The sequence below is a fragment of the Periophthalmus magnuspinnatus genome, chromosome 8, assembly GCF_009829125.3.
Source record: "Periophthalmus magnuspinnatus isolate fPerMag1 chromosome 8, fPerMag1.2.pri, whole genome shotgun sequence".
In the NCBI taxonomy this organism is placed as follows: Eukaryota; Metazoa; Chordata; class Actinopteri; order Gobiiformes; family Gobiidae; genus Periophthalmus; species Periophthalmus magnuspinnatus.
This window is the reverse complement of record NC_047133.1, coordinates 13,987,435-13,996,506: the sequence shown is the minus strand read 5'-3', so window position 1 is coordinate 13,996,506 and position 9,072 is coordinate 13,987,435. Positions and strand designations below refer to the sequence as shown.

General features: G+C 43.6%; 1 protein-coding gene across 1 annotated transcript; it reads right to left on the bottom strand.

Moving 5' to 3' along the window:
* Positions 1 to 695: 695 nt before the first annotated feature.
* LOC117375324 (primary amine oxidase, liver isozyme-like) lies at positions 696 to 8,850 on the bottom strand. Its single transcript, XM_033971623.2, has 5 exons — positions 7,273 to 8,850; positions 6,040 to 6,158; positions 2,373 to 2,539; positions 1,307 to 1,439; positions 696 to 1,131 (listed from the first exon to the last, which is right to left on the bottom strand). Exons 1-5 carry the CDS (start codon positions 8,828 to 8,830, stop codon positions 838 to 840), a joined length of 2,271 nt encoding a protein of 756 aa, XP_033827514.1. The 5' UTR covers positions 8,831 to 8,850; the 3' UTR covers positions 696 to 837.
* Positions 8,851 to 9,072: the final 222 nt, after the last annotated feature.

Genomic DNA, 9,072 nt, shown 5'->3' with positions numbered 1-9,072 from the left:
ATTTTAAATGCAAGGAAGGCATTTTTCTGACAGATTTAACTTTCATTTGACAAAATGAATTTGTTGTTATCTGTTTTTATTAGTTAAAACTGCTGTTTAATATAGACACATTTTGGCTCTTGTTAACATTATGGTTACGGAATTACTGCTACATCTGCTGCCTGTGTCCAATCAAGAAGTAAAATTATAAACATCACCAGAATTACAAAACTAGGTAAGATATAAGACAGTATGAGAGTAGTCTGATGTATGACCTTTAAATATATTTGAAAAATCTTATATTGAAAATGTTTGGAATTGTTTTGCAAATTATTTGGCGAGCTTTAATCCTATTTTATAATGTTACTTCGAGTTGTGTCCTTGGTGCATGAGAAACCTGTGTATGGACAATGTTTTATGTAAGAGGTGTCTGTGTAATCTCTTAGTCATCGTGGTATGTTCCAGAGCAAAAAAGTGGAATTCTGTCAACTGGACAAAAATATTTCAGAGTGAATATGTTTCAGCACACATCAAGAGGCTTCTCCAGTTCTGCCAGCATTCTGTAAGTCACAGTCCTATATCAGTCTGAAGGGACCAGCCAACTGCACTGAAACTAAAACACCCTATTTGTTTACAGTAAGAAGTATCTGTTAAAGTTAAGTGACCAAACATGTTCACTGCAAAACCTTTTTTCCAGTTAACAGATTCTCTTTTTTGCAGATTCACCTGGGAGATTCATCAGGTGGTGTCCTCCTACAAAGTGTCTCTGTGTTTGTCCAAAGTCTAAACATATGTTCAAAAGCCTGATCAAAATGCACATTATGAGAACTAGGCATTCACATTCTGATGGTGTACACATCAATGCAGCTCATCCTCAAACTTCATAACCCCCTCAAAGCCGTGGTAGGTGAATGGTTCTAATCCCGGGGCACAGCTCTCTTGGGCGAGACAGGCCATACGGTTGGTATCACAGCTGCTCTCTGTGCCCGGGGCCAGGTACACGCTGTCGGGAGAGTCAATGGACGGATCCTCATCAAAGAAGTTATGGGGCCGCAACAGGACTCCACCCCCGTTTCCCACGGTAACAGTGTTAGGGATGTCCTCAGCATGAGGGATGTGGAGGAAACCAGCCGTCACCCAGGCAACCAGGTCCTGCACACAATCAATATTCATAATGACATCATTATAATAAGTTTGCATATATTTAGATTATCAGTCCAACTTAGGTATATCCAAGGCTGCACACCCTGTGCCTCCTCTGATATAGAAACATAGTAGTATATTTTACTATGTGTATGTTTAACTGTGTGTGTGTGTGAGTCCTGACCTCCTGAAGGATGTTGTCATTGTCCTGGATGTAGGAGTTGAAGTTGACAGGAGCGCTCCACATGTTGTTTTGACTGTACACACTGCTGCTGCTCCGCTCTGCATCTTTGTGTTTAGTGATAGCTACTTTGTACCTGCACACACACAGCACACAGATACACTATTATTATTATTATACTCTAGTTTAGACAAAGATTCACCAAAGAAGACGTCAGGTTTGGAAAGTGTCTAATACACATAAATATCTAACATTAACATAATATTGCAGCAGCAAAACATTTTGTTGACTCCAGCTCACAGACACAGTGGCACTGGCCCAAACGTCCTGTCCCACAGCTCACAGACAAAGTGCCGCTGGCCCACACGTCCTGGTCCACGCGCCCTGGCTCACACGTCCTGGCTCGCACGTCCTGGCTCACACGTCCTGGCCCACACGTCCTGGCCCACGCGTCCTGGCTCACACGTCCTGGCCCACGCGTCCTGGCTCACACGTCCTGGCTCGCACATCCTGGCTCACACCTCCTGGCCCGCACGTCCTGGCCCACAGCTCAGAGGAGGTCAGAGCCATGTCTTTCGTACAGCAGAATTATTAACACTGGAACCCCCAGGGGTGTGTCCTCAGGCTCCTCCTTTCTAGTGTCTATGCACCACTGATCTGGAATCGTCTAAATATGTGGGAGTAACCATCTGTCAGGACACAAAAAGAGACCAGACCAGCACATCTCCACAGTTACCATAAGTCTGAGATGTGGCTGTATTGTCTGGACAGGTCTGCTGAGGACATCCTCCTGTCCTAGTCTGAGCTGTCCAGCTGTGGGACGCTGTGGAGAGGGCCACAGAGAGGAACAGAATGGTTGTGAGGCGCTCTGTGTTACTAAACATATCTTCTTTGCTCTGCCTCCTCTGGGGGGCAGAGAGGGCAAGGCTGGTAGTGGGCAGTGCAGAGACGGGGCAATACGAGGAGGCAGAGATGAGAGAGAATGGGGCTGTAGGGGCGGAGTTGAGAGGGGGCAGGGATGAGAGAGGGCACAGCTGAGAAAGGGTGAGGCTGAGAGGGGGCGGCTCACCTGGCCCAGGACATGGCCCTCTCCTCTGGCTGGCTCTCAGGGAGGTGGTCCCCGTTGAAGCTGTACACCTGAAGTCTGTAGGAGCGCTCATGTCCCCACTTGTTATGGTCCTGACTGGAGATGTGGAGATACCGAGGGGTCTTAGCATCATGACGCAGAGCAGCCTTCTGCACAGACACACAACAGACATGTTCTGATGTTTATGTAGAGATGTCACGATAACACATTGTGAGATATTGCTGAAGTCAATATAGATGATAAACGACAAAACTGCAACCAAACTATAAAGCAGAATTACTCACAAAATGAATCACAAAATAAATTGTACGATATTGTTAAAGGTCCTATGTTACACAAAATTGATTCTTGCAAGCTTTAAGTCATTAAATAATATCACCTGATCAAAAACATACCTGGAGTTGTGTTTTGTTTCATTCACACATTTGAGAAATCCTACATTATTAGGCTGGATATATCTCCAAATTTCAGAATGCTCTGCTCCATTTTATGTTGTTACATGGTGGTAGTTTAAGTTAACAGCTCCTTTTACCTTTTGTTCAGTAGAGATTGGGAATTCCAGGGCTAAAATCATCCTAATGATTCTAGTGAAGGTGTGTGAAGTTTAAAAACACAGTTGAGCACTTCTTGTATTACTACATGACATCACAAGGTGGAACAGAGTGTTTTCTGTTTGAGAGAAAAACTCGCAGGTATGTTTGTGGTGGCATAGGCCAGAAGATAGCTTAATATGGACCCTTTAAATATTGCCCAGCTGTATAAATACTCAAGTTTGTGCAATTTTAGTTCATGGTTCAATCTTGAGTCTTTACTTGAGTAACTTTTTAAAGAAATTGTAGAGTACTATTTCAGAGTACTTTCTAGCAGCATACTTTTACTTCAACTCGAGTAATACTTTTATTGTAAGTAATATTCTTAAGTAAAAGTTGTGATTACTTTTCCCACTGTGCCAAGTGTCATATAGTGGCAATATTAAATTATCTGAACATTTGTGTTTCTTGCACCGCTCCTTCAGATATGATGTAGTTTGGCTCATTTGTGTGTCTGTCCTTAGAAAATACCACATTTTGTGCATTATTTAGTTTTGTCCTTTAAATTACATTCACTTCATATTATAAATCAGATGTTGCATGCTGACAGTGACTCTTTAAGTTACTCTTACTTGAGTAATTTCCTAGACCATTCCTTTGTACTTCGACTTGAGTAATATTATTTTGAAGTAATGTTACTCTTATTTGAGTATAATTTTTGGCTACTCTACCAACCTCTGGACGTAGTCTAGTGTAAATGTTAAGTTTGACTGGAAAACTGGATTACTGGGAGGAAATCCACCCAGACACAGGGAGAACATAAACTCCAAACAGAAAGGCTAGGAATTGAACCTGGGACCCTTTTGCTGTGAGGCACGATAGCCAATCCGGTGAGTTCTATATAATCAAGGTGGTAAAGTCCAACCAAAATGTAGGGAGAAGCCAGTTTAAACATCCATTCAACAAAATAGGTGTTATTTAATTTTAGTAGTCTAATCATAACTATTGTGCTATTTATGTAGGTTTTAGTCCTTGTTAAAGAGATAGTGTCCACCTGTGGATTATTGTGATAATTTGCACATTTTAAATCGCAATACTCATCTAAAATTAATATTCAAATAAAAGAAACAAGTCCGCTGAGTTCCGTGTTAAAAAAAACAGAAGTGCCTAAATGGGCATTTGTACCTAAATGACTCTGCAACGTTGCTGAATCCTTAATGTCACATTAAGAAAATTTAATTGGAGACCAAAGTACAGAGCAGTATGCCAGTGGCAGTGAAAACAGGGTGATATGGCAGCTTGAAAATAAGTGAGAAAAGATTGCTCAAATATGCACCAATCACTTCAAAATACAACTTCGACAGGGTAAAGGAGAAGGGAAACATGTATAACATGGTTAAAGGCTCTGAAAAGTCAATTTTGCAGAATGCAGGTCTGATTTAACATTATGTTAAGTAAGTTATGGAATTACCTCTACATACAGTGGGGCAAAAAAATGATTTAGTCAGCCACCAATTGTGCAAGTTCAAAAAGATGAGGTCTGCAATTTTCATCATAGGTACACTTCAACTATGAGAAATAAAATGAGAGAAAAAAAAATCACATTGTGTGATTTTTAAAGAATTTATTTGCAAATTATGGTGGAAAATATTTTGGCTTCATATGACCATATGACATTCTCCCAATCCTCTTCTGGATCATCCAATGGTCTCTAACAAACTTCAGACGGTCCTGGACATGTACTGGCTTAAGCAGGGGACACGTCTGGCACTGCAGGATTTGAGTCCCTGGTGGTGTAGTGTGTTAGTGATGGTGCCTTTGTTACTTTGGTCCCAGCTCTCTGCAGATCATTCACTAGGTCCCCCGTGTGGTTCTGGGATATTTGCTCACCGTTCTTGTGATCATTTTGACCCCACAGAGTGAGATCTGTCTTGGAGCCCCAGATCGAGGGATATTATCAGTGGTCTTTTATGTCTTCCATTTTCTAATAATTGCTCCCACAGTTGATTTTTTCACACCAAGCTGTTTACCTATTGCAGATTCAGTCTTGGTGCAGGTCTACAATTTTGTTTGTGATGTCCTTTGACAGCTCTTTGGTTTTGGCCATAGTGGAGGTTGGAGTCTGACTGTTTGAGGTTGTGGACGGGTGTGTTTTATACTGATAAGGAGTTCAAACAGGTGCCATTAATAAAAGTAATGAGTGGAGGACAGAGGAGCCTCTTAAAGAAGAAGTTATAGGTCTGTGAAAGCCAGAAATCTTGCTTGTTTGTAGGTAACCCAACAGTGTGATTTCCTGGATTCTTTCCCCCCATTCTGTCTCTCATAGTTGAAGTGAACCTATGATGAAAATTACAGGCCTCTCTCATCTTTTTAAATAGGAGAACTTGCACAATTGGTGGCTGACTAAATACTTTTTTGCCCCACAATATGCTACATTTACTGCCCGTGTCCAACCAGGAAATAACATTAGAAAGTTCAGCTAAATTTTAAAAACTAGAAAAAAATTGTACTCACTACATTTTAGTGAAATGAGTAGTCTAAGCTGTCATATGTTCTTTAAAGGGCACATTTGTTCCAATCTATGTTATAATGTTTCCTTAAAAACATAGCTGGAGTTGTGTTTTGTTTCATTCACACATGCTTAACACAGAAATGCTGCATATTTTTCTCTCAAACACTAAACACCCTGTCCCACCTTCTGTTGTTGTGTGGTAATACAAGAAGTGCTCCACTGTGTTTTTAAACTCCATTCACTTTCACTAGAATTATTTGGATAATTTCAGCCATGTAATTGCCAGTCTCTGTTAAACTAAAATAAGCTGTTATTATGAGATGGAGCATTTTGAGCTTTAGAGATGTAGATAGGCCAATAATACAGTGTTACTCAAACATGTGTGAATGGAACAAAACACAAGTTCAGGGATGTTTTTGATGAGGTAACAACATTATAACATGGCTTAAAGTTCACAAGAGTTAATTTTCATAATATAGGAACTTTAAGTCATTGCTTTAGCCATTTATTTTTAGCATTATTTTTGCAGTAAATAAAGAACAATTTTAAACATTTATGATCTTAGCCGTGATCCAAAAAATCATATTCCCCACAGCCTGTCGCTCACCTGCTCTGTCAGCACAGTTGTCTCCACCAGGTGAGGGATCATGGCGTGGTGCTCGGGCATCCAGGGCAGAGACACATTTCTGTACTCCATGTCTTTGGTCTGAAACATGTTCTTCCCTCCTGGAACATTTAAAGCAGACCTATTATGCAAAAGCAACTTTTCAGAGCTTTTTACCATGTTATGTTATAGTTTCCAATCTCACTGACCCTCTGAAGTTGTATTTGGAGTGATTTTTTATCTTTTGTGGGCAGAGTTTAGGTGTTTGGTCCCACTTTAAAAACAGAATCACTAATATGTATGTAGAAAAAGCAGAGGCGGGGTACGGCAGGTGTATCCAAAAAGTTAAAAAGGTGCATTTTATTTGAAGAGTTTTTATTTAATAGGCTGTATTCACGTTCTTTAATTTAATCATGTCAAAATCTCAGATGGGGCCAAGCACCTATTGACCTTATTACGCCCTGCCTACTTTTGCTGTAATTGTTCCTAAACCTGGTTAAGTGGGAATCCTATTGATTTCAATTGAGAATTTGGGAAAAGTTTTGCCACTAAAATATGTATAAATAAGGCATATATAGTGTATATATAAAGTAGATTGATTTGTGTAAAACATTCTATGTTCATTTGTGCCAACACATCAACAATGCACTAATTCTCTGGGAGGCTTTCAAACGGCTTTATAGTCCGTATAGAACTTATTTGCCCTCAAGATCAGGAACCCCATGCAAAAAAACACAACCTGAATAACAATGGCAACGCCCACAGCAACTTCCAGAATAAGGTGAATATAATTCTATGGATTTGCTATTTTTGAAAGAAATATAAAAATAAAAATGTATGAACATTGAATATTATCTATTTTTGTTAGGAATTAAGTCTACAAATTTCCACTTGAACCTCATCACTTAAAGTGGAACTAAACACCTAAACTTCACCTACAACCTCATTTCAAGAGTTGCTAAACTGGGCAGTACATATTTTGTTCAATGTTTTTGACCATAAAGCTGCAGATGTACCTAGTTTGTGCTAAAATTGGTATAAAATGACTAGGAACAGTAGAGAATACTATTAAAACACCATTTACTCATATATTAGTAAAGTTGAGTAGTTTTAATCAGTCGTTTGGATTTGGAGAAATGTTTCTCTAAGTCTAAGGTTACGTGTGCCAATACCTCCTGCACCGCCAAACCTCTGCAGCCTCCTCCTCCTCCTCTGAGTGTTACCGTGTGAACTCACCCGATATATCCAGGTCCACCTTGAAGTTGACAAAGTGCGTGTGCATGTTTCCAACCACATTTGGCGCAACTTGGTGGCCGAATTTGAGACTGTTCTGCACGAAAAAGGAGGAGGAGATGTAGCCTGTCGCGTGCACCTTGGCCTCCACTGCGCCGGTCTGGTAGAAGATGAAGTCCCACATGTAGTCGTAGTTTTCTATGGCTGTGATGGTCCTGAAGACCAGAGCGCTGTTCGCCATTCCCCCGTAACTGTTGTGAAAGAAGTCCGCGAAATGTCTCCGCAGAGGCTGGCCCAGGTACAGCTCAAAGATACAAATAGAGTTCCGGGTGCGCGTAGGCTCGGATACATCAATGTACCTGTACGTGTCCACGTACGTGGCGTCATACGGGCAGTCCACACCGCGCACGAGCTCATGCGCGAAGCGGCCAATGCCAAAGCCAGAGTCTAGAAACTTGGTCATGCCCAGCCCGGGAGTCACTGAGCCGTACACGGACATAGCCTCCTGCACGCTCAGCTCGTACAGGATGCGCTCGTTCCTGAAGCGCACGTCGAACACGCGCATGCCCGTGACCGCGCTGAGCCCAAAGGCAAAACTCCAGTCCATGTACAGGACGTGGTTGTGGCTCACGCTGTAGCGCGCGCCCTCGGGGCTCACGAGTTGCGGTCCGACCTGCAGGGGTCGTGTCCGGGGCTTCAGGGAGCCATAGTCCTCCCACGGCGCCTTCACGATCTTCTTCACGGTGCCCGCGCTGTATGCGTCCCGCAGCGCGTCCACTGACGGAAAGTACTGACCGTTATAAAAGAGGCGCTCCACGCGCCACTGTGATGCGTTGGTGCTCCGGTGGTCCACGAGCACCTCAAAGCCCACGGGCTGGACATAGAATCCACTCAGGTCACGGAAGAACGAGATCCAGGTGTTGCGGTCGCCCGAGCGTAAACCGCGCGGCATCTGTTCAAAGGGTTTGAGTTTGTGCTCATGGTCCACGCCAAAGCTCTCATGGAGGAGCGTGTAAAGGGGCAAGAACACTTTCTCCTCGACGAACTGGAACAGAAGGACGTACTCACCCACGGTGACGGCGCGCGCGCTCAGCGGCAGATCCGCGCCGTAGCGCTCACGCGTCACGTCGCGGTGGTAGCTGGGGTCGGGCAGCGGCCCCACCTCATACTCTTTAATGTAGCCTTTAGAGCCGTAGAAGACCACTACTGTTGCTTCTCTTCTGGGCGCGACGTACAGTCCGTCCAAATACTTCTCGACCAGGGACTTTGGTGGCACGAGTAGGTCAATGAGGAAAAGAAAGTTCTCGTCCGGTCTCGTGTTCTGGCGCGTGGAGATGTTTAGGTCCTTCTGTCGGAGCATGTACTCCTGCACCTGCGCGTACTCGTCCCGGCTCAGATCCGCGAACACGCGGCTGGTCTCGTCATGTTTCCACTGGAGCGTAAGTTTGCTCCGGGCCGCGCACGTGGGCGTCCTGCGGGAGTAGCTCACGATCAGCGCGAGGTTTAGGAGCACGGAGAACAACACGAGCAGCCCCACTCCCCACTTAACGAGCGCGTGCATCCTGGAGCTGCACGTCCGGACTTTTTTGTTTGGAGGTAAAACTTTGGAGACTCACGGATCCCCACCCATGCACGTGCACGCGCATCTCTGGCCCCATCTCTCACTGGGATCACGTCAGGGTGACCCAACACGGGCTGCTGTTATTGGCTGTTTTGTGGAGCTGGAGGAGTGTATTTGCTCACATGTGGAAGTGTTTATAATCACAGGGTATCTAAGGACACATGTCTTAGGGAGGACTGCAG

Excerpts from the sequence above, each read along its gene's own strand:
- LOC117375324 (XM_033971623.2), bottom strand. The coding sequence starts at position 8,830 with ATGCACGCGCTCGTTAAGTGGGGAGTGGGGCTGCTCGTGTTGTTCTCC. Across the intron at positions 2,540-6,039 it reads CAACTGTGCTGACAGAGCAG|AAGGCTGCTCTGCGTCATGA; the intron begins GTGAGCGACAGG and ends GTGTCTGTGCAG. Across the intron at positions 1,440-2,372 it reads AGGGCCATGTCCTGGGCCAG|GTACAAAGTAGCTATCACTA; the intron begins GTGAGCCGCCCC and ends GTGTGTGTGCAG.